The sequence below is a fragment of the Bufo gargarizans genome, chromosome 1 (genome assembly GCF_014858855.1).
Source record: "Bufo gargarizans isolate SCDJY-AF-19 chromosome 1, ASM1485885v1, whole genome shotgun sequence".
NCBI classification, from domain to species: Eukaryota; Metazoa; Chordata; class Amphibia; order Anura; family Bufonidae; genus Bufo; species Bufo gargarizans.
The window spans coordinates 352,398,800-352,414,602 of record NC_058080.1 but is presented as its reverse complement, the minus strand read 5'-3'; the positions used below and the strand labels follow the sequence as shown (position 1 = coordinate 352,414,602).

The 15,803-nt window shown below is 39.0% G+C and overlaps 1 protein-coding gene across 2 annotated transcripts in view; it reads right to left on the bottom strand.

The window, feature by feature from the left end:
- TPM4 (tropomyosin 4) overlaps positions 1-14,787 on the bottom strand; it is a 107,100-nt gene extending 92,313 nt beyond the window's left edge. Inside the window, exon 1 of one of the 2 annotated variants that reach the window (XM_044268803.1) lies at positions 14,545-14,787. In XM_044268803.1, the coding sequence (XP_044124738.1) occupies positions 14,545-14,658 (114 nt within the window). In that variant the 5' untranslated portion in view covers positions 14,659-14,787. The remainder of the gene's footprint in view (positions 1-14,544) is intronic. The other variant, XM_044268794.1, reaches the window with a different exon arrangement.
- Between the last annotated feature and the right edge of the window lie 1,016 nt (positions 14,788-15,803).

Genomic DNA, 15,803 nt, shown 5'->3' with positions numbered 1-15,803 from the left:
AAGAAAGCATTCCGGACCAGAGGTGGTGACATGCCACGTAGAAGTACGTGACCACTGCCGGCCAATCAATAGCTGAACTGGTGCTATCTGCATAAATGGCACATGACCACAGTGGATCACCACTGGAACCAGGTCCCTGTGAAAAGGCAAGTCTTTTGTTTTTTACACACTGATCGGCCACCCTGTAAATTTTGTCAGACAACTATTTTAATGTTTTTTCTAAGAGCTAAACGGGGTAAAGGTGCTTCAATTAAGGAGAAGAGAAGGCACACAAAACAAGGTTACTGACAAATCGGTTCTTCTCAGAAAGGATTGGTTATTGTGAACCATGCCTTGATGCAAACTGCTTCCAGAAGACCTCAGAAAACATGTTATAGGGAAGAATTAAGCTGGAAAAGGCTACAAAAACATTGTAGCCTACCTGGGTGTACATCAATACATGGTAAGATAAATTATATAGAAATGGAGAGAATTTAGGACTGCTGTTACTTTCACTAGGAGTGGGCATCCTGTTAAGACTTCTTTACTGTAAGAACTGTGAATCTGTGGAATAGACGTCCTCAGGACATGGTCACAGCAGGAACAGTGGACAGTTGTAAAAAGGGTTTAGATAAATTCTTAAAAGTAAATGACATTAATGCTTATGAAAATGTGTACGAATCTGAGTCTCACTTCCTTCTGGGATTCAAGTCCCCACATATCCCTTGGCTGAACTTGATGGACTTATAGTTAATACGGTTGAAAAAAAAACATGTTACTATGTAAGATCACTCCAGATGCACAGCATGAAATCCTGAAACAGGTAAAAAATAAATAACAGAAGACCCGAAGAAGTGTCACGGCAAGTGGGGATATGAGGAACACCAATTAAACAAACAACAACAGTTAAACAGACTAGGGCCCCAAAGCTAGGGAGGAGGGAATGGTAACCTCCTGACAATCCCTGAGCCTCTCCCTGACTGCTGACAGTATGAGCAAGTCCTGATGGTGAACGAACTCATACGCTGGAACCTAAGCCCTGCTGACACCGAAGCAAACCCTAACTTGGGGAGAGGGGAATGAGACAGCCGGTACCTTCCACCGTGAAGGGATCAGCATCTCCCTGAGACCTAGCAGCAACACACGCAAAAAGGAGAAAACAGGAGGACTTAGGTTGAAACGAGCGTGAAGTAAAGGATCCACAAACAACCAGTATACAACTCCAGAAGGAAAATATCAACTGCAAAGTCAGCAGTAAGAAGGGTATATATCCACCATATTTATTTTTTCTTTAATAATGAAACCCTATTGCCCCCCCCCCCTCCTAGGCATTGGTACATAATCAATAAGCCAGCATTTGAGATCTTTTTCTTTATGATTAAAATCTGCAAAATATCTAGAAACAGGAAAATCCACTCTTTTTTGTCGAATACTTAATTGATGGTTATTCATTCTTGATTTAAAATCCTTAGACGTTTCCTTGACATATAAGATATTACACGGACAAGATAAGACATATATCACATGATCTGAGATGCATGTCAAATGGAAGCGGGTAGCATAATTCACACCTGTGGAGGGATGAATAAATGCAGTAGATTTGCACATATATCTACAATTGACACAACCTAGACATGGAAAACATCCCAATCCAGGCCGTGTCACCGTAGACTGTCTCAATGCTTTTTTAGTTCCAACATCAACCCTAACCAGCTGATCCCTCAAACTCATGGATCTCCTGTAGGAGAACAATGGTGGACTGTTGAATTCTGGTATATCCTTAATAGACCCAGCCAAAGTGGGCCAATGTCGTCTGATAATTTGACTAATATCATTGCTCACCTCTGTATAGGTGGATACAAAGGGGATTAAGGATGTTGTACATTTCACTATTGGATTGAAAAGGATTTTTTTCCTGTCCAATTCCATCACAGCAATACCATTTTAATTCAATAATTTATATGTATATCCACGATTTCGGAATTTCCGTATCATGTTATCCATAGTTCGTCTAGATTCCGCCTCATCCGAAACAATTCTCTTGATGTGAAGCATCTGTGAATATGGAAGAGAGTGTACCATTTTCCTAGGGTGACAGCTACTATTATAGAAGTGCAGTGTTCTTATCTGTAGGTTTGGTGTACAACTGTGTGTGAAAAATTCCATCCACAATTGACACCTTAGTGTCCAAAAATTGCATTTCACTGGTAGAATAAACCAGTGTAAATTGCAACGATGTATAGATACCATTAAGAAACCTATGGAAATCCATGAATTGATCCTGACTACCTGTCCAAATGAGGAAGACGTCATCTATGCATCTCCACCACCTCAGTATATACCTTAAGTGGCTAGATAGATAGATGACGCCCTCCTCAAACACACGCATGTATATATTAGCGTAAGTGGGGGCCATATTAGACCCCATAGCCACACCCCACTTTTGGATATAAAAAGTATCTTGAAACAAGAAATAATTGTGTTCCAATAAAATAGTAAGCAAACTCAGAATGAAGTCCACAGCCACATCAGTCACTGTGAAGGTGGACAACATTCTCCTAACCGCATTAATCCCCATACAATGTTCAATTGAGGTATACAAAGAAACAACATCAAATGATGCTAAAATTACATTCTGAAAATCTAAAATATCCACTTGACTCAATCTAACAAGAAAATCACTGGTATCACGAATATAAGAGGTACCACCAATGGCAAAACCTCGTAATATTATATCAAGAAATGTGGCCGGATGACTGAAAATGGAATCAGAACCGGATACTATTGGTCGCCCAGGTGGGTCGATCAGTGTCTTATGGATCTTGGGTAGTACATATAATACTGGGGTTACAGGATGAGCTACAATGAGATAGTTCATGATATCTATGTCTATAACCCCTGCCATATAAGCATCATTAAGGCACCGTCGAATCATGTCGCCTATTCAGAATTTTGGATCACCATCCAAGATTCCATAGACATCAGTATCCTCCAATTGTCACAATATCTCAGCCACATATTTCTTGGAATCCATAACAACAATAGCACCACCCTTGTCCGCAGGCTTGAAGACAAGGGTGGTGTCGTTCTTGAGTTGTTTCCTGGCTTGTACCTCATCCCTAGTGAGGTTGGGATGTTTAAAGGTGGAATCATCATAACTAGATCTCAATCTCTCAATATCAAACCGTTCAGCTTTGATAAATGCATCAACAGCAGGTTCACCCGTATCAGGAGTGAAGCCGCTCTTGGTATATAAATCAAAGTCACGTAAAGATAATTCACAAATTTTATCAGTGACCTTGTTAGTTTTACCCCTGAACCAGGTTTTTAATTTGATAGAGCGGAAGAATGCAAACAAATCATATTTAAGTTTCAACCAATCAACATGCATGGTAGGACAGAAAGAGAAACCTTTATTCAAAACACTCACTTGATTTGCGTTGAGTTCTTTGGAAGAAAGGTTGACAACAGTCATTTTTTCTTGTTCATGGCTTTGTTGGACATACCTCGTGTCTTGAAACTGCGTGGTTTGTCGCTTTTGTCTGTAGCGTCGACCGCCACGTCTGGTTCTACGTTTTCTTTCGACTGTTTCTGTATCTTGTCGCCTAAAAAATCACTGTCTGATGAGAATGTTGGAATGCGTCTTCTTCTTTTGTTATTATCCCTGTAGTGCGATGCCGATGAATCACTATGCCAATTATATATTGAGCCCCTTTTATAATCATCAGAGTCCCGGTTCCATTTAATGTGTTTTCCTTCCTCCGCTTGAGTTTGGAACTTCAACAAGTATTCATTCAAAACATTAGTATAGGTGTTGAAATCATCAAGTGACATATTTGCCTTTAATCTGTGTACAATGTCCGTGATATCACACGACAAAGTGCATAATTCACGCTGAAGATACTCGATGTTCATCCAAATAAAATCAAATGCATATTGATTGGAAAGGGTTCAAATCTTTTGCAAAAAAGTTAATCGCCAGAAAATAAGTTGGGACGTAAATTGGACCGCATACCTCTTAGAATCCTGCGTTCCTTGAAATATTCCCCCAAGGTAGTCATGTGCAGACGTAATGAAATGGATCTCCTGGCCAGAGATTCATGTTTCCTCTTAAGTTCTTTGAGTGATGGTATATTAAGGAAGGTAGCATCTCCCTGAATACCACGCATGATACGCTCAGTCTCCTCCTGTGAGTAGGTGACACCGCTGGATGAATTTGTGTCGGAACTCGACATGATGCAAAAAGCAATAATTAAAAATTAAATAGAAAATTGTTTTATTTATCTGCGATGATATGGTTGTTCAGATTCCTTAAGTATGAGTGTGAATATACGAGGAGATCCCTCATAATGTTGCAGGATCAGCAGGTGTGAAATTGCTGGTGGCTCGGCTCTTTCAACACATGGTTCCCTTTATATGATCCAACAATTGCTACCTAACGGTGACTTTGGTTGGCACAGTTGATCCTATAAGCAACAATGTGTTTTGTGTGTGATTAGTATGGTTTTGCCATGGTTTGAGTTATATTTGCACAGGTGGGGGCGCTGTGTTACAGTTGGGCTTCGCCTGTGCTTTACCTCTCCCAAGATGGCGATTGTTGAGGAATCTTGAATACTGCGCATGCACATGGTTGTTATGACGCTGCTATATGACACTGAGATGATGCGCCACCTGGAGAATGCGCACTGGAGGATCGGGGACGCCGTGCACATCGGTCGATCCATAATCGGGTTGTATAAGTTGCCTTGGCATGTGTCTTCAGTTATGCCCACCATCATGTGTTCCGTTTTTTTTTCCCCACACACAAATAAATTTGAATAATTGTTTTTAACCATTTAATGATGGGAGCATTTTTATAATACTTTATGCACTCCTGGATTTTGTACTAATCATGTATTGCCATTTACCACATTGTTCTTTTTATATGGTATTATGTATTTATTACACATGTTTTTTTTTGATAAATTGCAATATTTTGATGTATTCATTGCTACACATGCCAGCATGGGGTAATAGCTGCTTCATTATGTAAACACTTTTGATGTGATGATGTCACTTCCTTTCTCCATATATATGTTCACATTGCTTGAGAAAGGCTTCATGTTGGAGCCGAAACGTCGCGTCACCAATGGGTGAATAAAAATACCACTTTTTTACTGCAATTTTGGAGTGCTGCTCTATTTTTTCATTATACAATTTGGGTAAGCTTTTCCCTTTGAGCTAGCACCCGTTTCTCCTCTTTTTTTTGGTTGGTGCTGCCATATTTTAATTTTTTATACATCCAGCTTTTGGGCTGAGCACAACCTTTTGTCTCTTTTCATTTTTATTTTCTATTTAGTTTTTTATTATTGCTTTTTGCATCATGTCGAGTTCCGACACAAATTCATCCAGCGGTGTCACCTACTCACAGGAGGAGACTGAGCGTATCATGCGTGGTATTCAGGGAGATGCTACCTTCCTTAATATACCATCACTCAAAGAACTTAAGAGGAAACATGAATCTCTGGCCAGGAGATCCATTTCATTAAGTCTGCACATGACTACCTTGGGGGAATATTTCAAGGAACGCAGGATTCCAAGAAGTATGCGGTCCAATTTACGTCCTAACTTGTTTTCTGGCGATTAACTTTTTTGCCAAAGATTTGAAACCCTTTCCAATCAATATGCATTTTTAAAAAAATTTTTTATGAACATCGAGTATCTTCAGCGTGTATTATGTACTTTGTCGTGTGATCTCAAGGACATTGTACACAGATTAAAGGCAAATATGTCAGTTGATGATTTCAACACCTATACTATCATTTTGAATAAACACTTGTTGAAGTTCCAAACTCAAGCAGAGGAAGGAAAACGCATTAAATGGAACCGGGACTCTGATGATTATAAAAAGGGCTCAATATATAATTGGCATAGTGATTCATCGGCATCGCACTACAGGGATAATAACAAAAGAAGACGCATTCCAACATTCTCATCAGACAGTGATTTTTTTTAGGCAACAAGATACAGAAACAGTCGATAGGAAACGTAGAACCAGACGTGGCAGGCAACGCTACAGACGAAAGCTACAAACCACGCAGTTTCAAGACATGAGGCATGTCCAACAAAGCCATCAAGAAAAAGAAATTACTGTTGTTAACCTTTCTTCCAAAGAACTCACCGCAAATCAAGTGTTTTGAAAAAGGGTTTTTCTTTCTGTCCCACCATGCATGTTGATTGGTTAAAACTTGAATATGATTTGTTTGCATTCTTCCACTCCATTAAATTAGCGAATTATCTTTACGTGACTTTGATTTATATACCAAAAGCGGCTTCACTACTGTTACGGGTGAACCTGCTGTTGGTGCAGTTATCAAAGCTGTACGGTTTGATATTGAGAGATTTGAGATCTAGTTATGATGATTCCACCTTTAAACATCCCAAACTCACTAGGGATGAGGTACAAGCCCGGAAATAACTCAAGAACGACACCAAGCCTGCGGACAAGGGTGGTGCTGTTGTTGTTTTGGATTCCAAGAAATATGTGGCCGAGATATTGGGACAATTGGAGGATACTGATGTCTATGGAATCTTGGGTAGTGATCCGAAATTCCGAATAGGCGCCATGATTCGACGGTGCCTTAATGATGCTTATATGGCAGGGGTTATAGACATTGATCTCATGAACTATCTCATTGTAGCTCATCCTGTAACCCCAGTATTATCTGTACTACCCAAAATCCATAAGACACTGATCGACCCACCTGGGCGACCAATAGTATCCGGTTCTGATTCCATTTTCAGTCATCCGGCCACATTTCTTGATAGAATATTACGAGGTTTTGCTATTGGTGGTACCTCTTATATACGTGATACCAGTGATTTTCTTGTTAGATTACGTCAAGTGGATATTTCTGATTTTCAGAATGTAATTTTAGCATCATTTGATGTTGTTTCTTTGTATACCTCATTTGAACATTGTATGGGGATTGATGCGGTTAGGAGAATGTTGTCCACCTCCACACTGACTGATGTGGCCGTGGACTTCATTCTTAGTCTGCTTGCTATTTTATTGGAACACAATTATTTCTTGTTTCAAGATACTTTTTATATCCAAAAGCGGGGTGTGGCTATAGGGTCTAATATGGCCCCCACTTACGCTAATATATACATGCGTGTGTTTGAGGAGGATGTCATCTATCTATCTAGCCACTTCAGGTATATACTGAGGTGGTGGAGATGCATAGATGACATCTTCCTCATTTGGACAGGTAGCCAGGATCAATTCATGGATTTCCATAGGTTTCTTAATGGTATCTATACATCGTTGCAGTTTACACTGGTTTATTCTACCAGTGAAAAGCCATTTTTGGACACTAAGGTGTCAATTGTGGATGGAATTTTTCACACACAGTTGTACACCAAACCTACAGATAAGAACACTGCACTTCTGTAATAGTAGCTGTCACCCTAAGAAAATGGTACGCTCTCTTCCATATTCCCAGATGCTTCGCATCAAGAGAATTGTTTCGGATGAGGCGGAATCTAGACGAACTATGGATAACCTGATACGGAAATTCCGAAATCGTGGATATACATATAAATTATTGAATGAACATGGTATTGTGGTGATGGAATTGGACAGGACGAAAATCCTTTTCAATCCAATAGTGAAATGTACAACATCCATAATCCCCTTTGTATCCACCTATACAGAGGTGAGCAATGATATTAGTCAAATTATCAGACGACATTGGCCCACTTTGGCTGGGTCTATTAAGGATGTACCGGAATTCAACAGTCCACCATTGTTCTCCTACAGGAGATCCATGAGTTTGAGGGATTAGCTGGTTAGGGCTGATGTTGGAATTAAAAAAGCATGTAGACAGTCTACGGTGACACGGCCTGGATTGGGACGTTTTCCATGTCTAGGTTGTGTCAATTGTAGATATATGTGCAAATCTACTGCATTTATTCATCCATCCACAGGTGTGAATTATGCTATCCGCTTCCATTTGACATGCATCTCAGATCATGTGATATATGTCTTATCTTGTCCGTGTAATATCTTATATGTCAAGGAAACGTCTACGGATTTTAAATCGAGAATGAATAACCATCAATTAAGTATTCGACAAAAAAGAGTGGATTTGCCTGTTTCTAAACATTTTGCAGATTTTAATCATAAAGAAAGAGATCTCAAATGCTGGCTTATTGATTATGTACCAATGCCTAGGAGGGGGCGCAATAGGGTTTCATTATTAAAGAAAAAAGAAATATGGGGGATATATACTCTTAATTCTTTAAGAGCTCATGGCCTTAATGCAGACTTTAATTTAGGATAGGTATTTAGAAGGTAGCTTGCCTGGTCCAACTGTATGTCCGTTTATGTCTGTATCCTAGAGTTAGGTTGTAATGTAATTATTGTATTACAATATATGGAGGATATATGTATAATAATTATTTTTCTCTCTTTTTTTCTTTTTTTTACATTTCTATATATAGATTGTGGTGGTGAATAACCAGGGACTATGTGATTGATGGACGATGTGATGCACAATCAACACCACTTCAACCCCAGATTTGTTTACGAGGCGTCTCTTTTGACATGCATTTTTTATCTGCGATGATATGGTTGTTCAGATTCCTTAAGTATGGGTGTGAATATACGAGGAGATCCCTCATAATGTTGCGGGATCAGCAGGGTTAGCACTGTGTGAAATTGCTGGTGGCTCGGCTCTTTCAACACATGGTTCCCTGTACATGATCCAACAATTGCTACCTCACGGTGACTTTGGTTGTCACAGTTGATCCTATAAGCAACAGTGTGTTTTTTGTGTGATTAGTATGGTTTCGCCATGGTTTGAGTGATATTTGCATAGGTGGGGGCGCTGTGTTACAGTTGGGCTTCGCCTGTGCTTTGCCTCTTCCAAGATGGCGATTGTTGAGGAATCTTGAGTTTTACGCATGGTCGTTATGACGCTGCTATATGGCACTGAGATGATGTGCCACCTGGAGCATGCGCACTGGAGGATCGGGGACGCCGTGCACAGCGGTGGCATGTGTCTTCACTTACGCCCACCATCATGTGTTCCGTTTTTTTTTTCAGACACAAATAAATTTGAATAATAGTTTTTAACCATTTAATGATGGGAGCATTTTTATAATACTTTATGCACACATGGATTTTGTACTAATCATGTTTTAACATTTGCCACATTGTTCTTTTTATATGGTATTATGTATTTATTACACATGTTTTTTTTTATAAATTGCAATATTTTAAAGTATTTATTGCTACACGTGCCAGCATGGGTTAATGGCTGGTTCATTATGTAAACATTTTTGATGTGATGATGTCACTTCCTTTCACCATATATATGTTCACTTTTAAATGTTAACATTGCTTGAGAAAGGCTTAACGTTGTGTCACCAATGGGTGAATAAAAATACCACTTTTTTACTGCTGCTCTATTTTTTCATTATACAATTTGGGTAAGCTTTTCCCTTTTTTTGGTTGGTGCTGCCATATTTTTATTATATATATATATATATATACTGTATATCTATCTATCATAGTTAGAGAATGCAGGAATTGCGCATCAGGCATCTGACAGATCCTATTCACTATATTGGGAACTGCTGGGTTTCCAGCATAATGCCGTATTCTTCCCAGGAACCCGGTGGACCCCATTATAGTGGACAGGATCTATCAGGCTCCAGTGGTGCGTGGCATATGCTGAATATGGCAATTCTGGTATTCTGGTGCTATGCTGAAACAGAATACCTTAATTTGAAATGGAGATGTGAGGGTTGCCTAAAACATAGCTGTTCAAATTAAAGTGCCCATACACCTGACCTCCTTATACACATACATGCTCTGTTTGGCGTGTGCCAGGGGTGTGCGTACTTTCCTTGTGGAGAGAAGAGAAAGCCGCTGCTAGACACCTTTGGCAGTGCCTTATCTACTGGGAAAACCAAAACATTAGGCCAGAAAAAAATTAAAATTCACAGTCTCCTTCTCTCCCCTGACATCACCTGTCAGGTGAAAGACAGGAGCTCCTGATACACGTTTGTCAGCCAATCCCCATGAAAACAGCAAAGTCGTCAATGTTACACTAATGTATATTGGGGGCTTTAGACATTCCTTTTAATTAAAAGGGCACTTTCTCTTTATTCTGTGATCCAGCTAACCTGTATATATAAAAATACATATGAAAGCAATTAAAGAATGCATGATATACAGTGAGGAACAGAAGTATTTGAACACCCTGCAATTTTGCAAGTTCTCACACTTAGAAATCATGGATGGGTCTAAAATTCACAATGTAGGTGTATTCCCACAGAATAAAAAAATAAATAAATCAGGAAATCACATTGTATGATTTTTAAAGAATGTATTTGTCTTGCACTGCTGAACATAGGTATTTGAACACCTGAGAGACAGCAAGAAATCTGGCTCTCAAAGACCTGTTACTGTGACTTTAAAAAGTCCACTTCTACTCCACTCATTAATCTAACTTAGTAGCATCTGTCTGAGCTCTTTAAAGACCCCTGTCCACCCCACAGTCAGTCAGACGCCAACTACTACCATGGGCAAGACCAAAGAGCTGCCAAAAGATATCAGAGACAAAATTGTGGACCTCCACAAGGCTGGAAAGGGCTACGGGGCAATTGCCGAGCAGCTTGGTGAAAATAGATTAACTGTTAGAGCAATTGTCTGAAAATGGAAGAGGCTAAAGACGACTGTCAGTCTATCTCAGTCTGGGGCTCCATGCAAGATCTCACCTCGTGGGGTATCACTGATGATAAAAAAAGGTGAGGAATCAGCCAGAACTACAAGGGAAGAGCTGGTCAATGACATAAAGAGAGCTGGGACCACAGTTTCAAAGTTCACTGTTGGTAGAACACTATGCCGTCATGCTTTCAAATCATGCATTGCACGGAAGGTTCCCCTGCTCAAGTCTTCACATGTCCAGGCCCGTCTGAAGTTTGCCAATGACCATCTGGATGATCCAGAGCAGGCATGGGAGAAAGTCATGTGGTCAGATGAGACCAAAGTAGAACTTTTTGGTCTAAACTTCATTCGTCGTGTTTGGAGGAAAAAGAAAGATGAGTAGCATCCCAAGAACACCATCCCTAATGTGAAGCATGGGGGTGGTAACATCATGCTTTGGGGGTGTTTTTTTTGCAAAGGGGACAGGATGACTGTACTGTATTAAGGAGAGGATGAATGGGGCCATTTATTGTGAGATTTAAGCACCAACCTCCTTCCCTCAGTCGGAGCAATGAAGATGCATCGTGACTGGGTCTTCCAACATGACAATGACCTTAAGCACATAGCCAAGATAACCAAGGAGTGGTTCCGTAAGAAGCATATCAACGTTCTGGAGTGGCCTAGCTAGTCTCAAGACCTAAATCCAATAGAACATCTTTGTAGCTGAAACTTCGTGTTGCTCCGCGACAACCCCGAAACCTGACAGATCTAGAGGAGATCTGTGTGGAGGAGTGGGCCAAAATCCCTGTTGCAGTGTGTACAAACCTGGTCAAGAACTACAGGAAACATTTGACCTCTGTAATTGCAAGCAATGGCTTCTGTACCAAATATTAACACAGGTGTTCAAATACTTATGTTCAGCAGTGCAAGACTCTTTAAAAATTCTTTAAAAATCATACAATGTGATTTCCAGATTTTTATTTATTCTGTCTCTGAGTGGGAATGCAAAATCACAGAGTGTTCAAATACTTCTGTTCCTCACTGTATGCTACACAATAAAAATGCCTTATATGGCATGATTTACATGGCTATTTTAGAGGCCTTAATTTTAATAGGCAGAATGCACATTATTGTCAGACTTCCATAAAGGCAAGGTTTGATTATCTGTAACATAACTATGTTCCTTAGTGACTTGGTTCCCCATTATTTGAAGACATCCCTATGCAGCCATAGTGTCACAGCAGAACCTTCAGGACTTTAAAGCAGTTGTCTTGTCCAGGTTCATGAAGAGAAACATGTTTAAAATCGTAATAAACTAACTCCCCCATATTATTTTCACAGAATTCTTCCAGTTGGTTGGATCACATTGCTGAGATTTAAACAGCTGGCTCAATAACAACCTTTAGATTCTGCAAGGTTCCTTGCCAAATAAGGAAGAGAATTTGCTATTCTGCTGTCAAGTAGGCATAAACTAAGTAATGTGGCATATAACCAAACAAAAGAATAGACACTCCACAGATAATACTTGTGGAACAGGATTTACTCCATAAAGGTGTTAAAACACAAAGTCAAGGTTTTAGACCATTTGCAATGCTGTGCTATTCAAAAGTCAGGATTGCCTACAAGAAGAGTGGAGGAATGTATTCAATTCTGTATGCCGGTTTTCTGGTGTATAAACTTGCATATGTTTCATATTTTTATACAGGTTTTCCAGCACTCTTGCCACTTGTGAAAAGTGGGTTGGAATGTGGGTGAGGTTTACGAGGTGAGTAGCTATCTCAACTCCAGAACAGGGTTGGCATAAAAAACTGTTATTTTTAAAGATGCACCAAATTTATCAAAATTCGCAAAAATAATGGCAACAAAGACTTAAGAAGTCACCTCATAATAAATTTCCCCCAATCTGTTTTCAAACTGCCTTTGCAAGAGATAGTACAACATTAATTTCATTATATTCATTTTCATTGAAGTTTCATTGAAACTTGGTGATTAAGAGCTAGTGCCACATTTGTGTAGTGCATAAGAATAAAAACATATCTTAGGCTGTGTATACATCACATTTTTGTCCTACATTTAACATATATTTTGGTGGGAAAAGATGCAAAAGCGTGTACTATGCTTTTCCATTCTGCAAAGTCCAAGAAAAAATGTAGATTTTTTTTTTTTACAATAGACCCCCTATGGCGACAGATTCTACTGTAAGGCATCTGTCAGAAACATCTATTTAACGTATACGTCAATGTACTATTTTTGATAGATCAGGAACTCATCCACTTGATAGACATGTTTTATTTCTTTTGCTACTGACTGGTACTTTTTATATAAAGTTTTGTAAAGCACAGTTACTATAAAAAAAAGGCATATATAACATACTTTTGGTATATGGCGAAACAATTAAAGGTTATGGGAATGTTGAAGTAGATGTTAAGCAATTGCTTATTTGATTCCTTAGTTATGAAAAAAGTATAGAGCCTTTTCACTATTATTTTTATATTTTATAATCTCTCCTATCTATTATGCTCTAGAAACAGCAGTTACATGTTATAATTGTACCGCATACAATACACATCTTTCAGGCTATTTAACTGCTCAGTGTGCCAAATGAACATGCCCAATCTGAACACATCTGCGCAGAACAAGAAGAGGCTGAATAGAAACAGTCTCACCAAGTATGGAAAGAGTACAGCTAGTAAGATTTCTGATAATGACCCAGTTTTTTGCTAAAGGTAAACTGCTATAAGATATTAAAGGGCTCGTGAAGGATAAAAGTCAAATAAAAGGGCACTAGATAAATAGTGAGCTTTACATATATAGTTTCCACCTGGACCAGATACATAGAGTTCTAGAGACTATCACATTTAAACAAGTAATGCTGCCTTGTGCCCTTCATCCACAATATCAGAGATAGGATTTAAGATCAGTTTTTAACATATGGTCGTTTTTGTGTCAGATTTAGGTCTGGCTTTGCTTTGTGTTCCTGCACCAAATGTATGAACTGGTGTATATTAATAATATATGTGGCTTAAGTTTAATGTGGTTTATACCTTTTTAGATGTAAAAGTACACCATGTAGTTGCCGTTTTTTTTGCAACTCTCCAAAAGTCACACGTAGTAAATGGGCCATAATCCAGGTCTAATCGCAGTTTAGGCTCTTAAACATAGACCACTGCAAAAAGTGGTGAAGATCACTAAATATCGCAAATTCAACCAAATGTTGCAGTTGCCATAACTTGCAATTTTTTAGACTACAAAACTGACATATCTGATTTGATAAACGTCCCCCATAGTTTATAAAGCTGAAAAAAGACCTATGTCCATCTAGTTCAGCCTGTTATCATGCAAGTTGAGCCAGAGGAAGGCAAAAACAAACTTGCATGAGGTAGAAGCCAATTTTTACTCATTTTAGGGGGGAAAAATTCCTTCCCGACTCCAATCAGGTAATCAGAATAAGTCCCTGGATCAACAACCCCTCTCTAGTAACTATGTAATATTATAAACATGTGATATATATACCATATAAACCTATAATATTACACTCCAGAAATACATCCAGACCCCCTTGAACTCTTTTAGGGAGCCTCGGGCAGAGAGTCCCATAGTCTCGCTGCTCACTGTGTTAGCTGCTAAGCAGAGATTGTCTGCACCTCCTGTTTAAAGCCTGTGAATGTTTACTCTCTAAATCTAGATTAAAAGAGGAATAATACAAAAACTCCTATGTTTCAGTCATAGCATCTATATATCATATATTAGTAGCTTACAGCACATCTATTGCTACTTTATTTGAACCATATGTACTAAATCCTATTGACCAATTTCCTTTATCTGTGATGCAAGTGCCTATATGATTGTCTTTCTTCTAGAATATATACCTGTTTACACTTGTCCTCTGCTGCTTTTTTATCTGCTTCCGCTTGCTCTGCCCTGTCTATAGCATTCTCCTTATCCAGCTTCAGCATCTGCATCTTCTTCTTAATTGCCTCCATCCTGGCTGAAGTGTGTAGTCTGGCTGCAGAGAGGAGAGGAGCAGGACCTTGCGCAGAAGACTGTTTGAACTGAGCAGAGTACAACTAGAGGAGGATAATCTAGAAGCAGCTCTGAACTCACAAAGAACATCATTGGATGCTTTACTCCCCTGAGACACTACAAGTCTTTCACTTGCATCCTTTTTAAGGAGAGACTTGGACTCCTTTCAACTTCGAAATCCACAGCCCTGAACCAGTCACCTTATTTGGGATTGATTTTGCTGTAAAGGAGAAAAGAAAAGATTTGGTTTCCATTTTTAACTTTCTGACAACAGCAAGTGTGCTGACAAATGAACACATGCCACAGATAAGGCTTATTAGCATATCTGGGTATACTTGGCCAGTGTGATCAGCTGCCCTTTCAAAGAGAAGTGGCGTATGTCATCAAGTCAGTAGAATAAAAGCTAACAGTAATAACTCTGCCATGATAATGCCCTTTTAATTATTTTCTCATAAAACTGCCCTATAATAGTTATATGTTTTACTCCACCATAACTGGACTTTGAGTATATGCTTAGAATTGTAGCTATGCAGTCAGAGTATTAGGATTTCTTTGTAATGTGCATTGCTTATTACTACTGAACGTGACGGCCATTGTATTTGCTCCAGTATACTCTAACGTGACCACCTTTCTATTCACAATGGTAGCGGCAGCATCTAGTTGACATTTATAATACATCCTGTGCATATGCTATACATTAATACGATTTGAATACACCTTTAAACTCCCCACTGACCAACAATGTTCGTTTGGGCAGGAAAGGACAATACTATTTTGGAATCCAGAGTCTTTTTCATGAACCCTTTATGTGACCTAATAAAAATGTATGAACATATAAAATACAGAGATCTCTCCCATGATCTATTTATACACAGGACTGTGACTGTGATGAGGGGACATCATCTACTTCTAAAGGAAAGAAGGTTTCTACATCAACATAGAAGGGGATTCTTTACTGTTACAGCAGTGAGGATGTTGTCCTAGTGAAGTCAAGTTAAAAAAAGACCTGTCCTGGATGCCTTTCTTAAGTGTAATGTTACAAGTTATGGTTAATAGATCAATGGAGATGGGTCATTGAGAATATGATTTATTTGGAGTCAGGAAA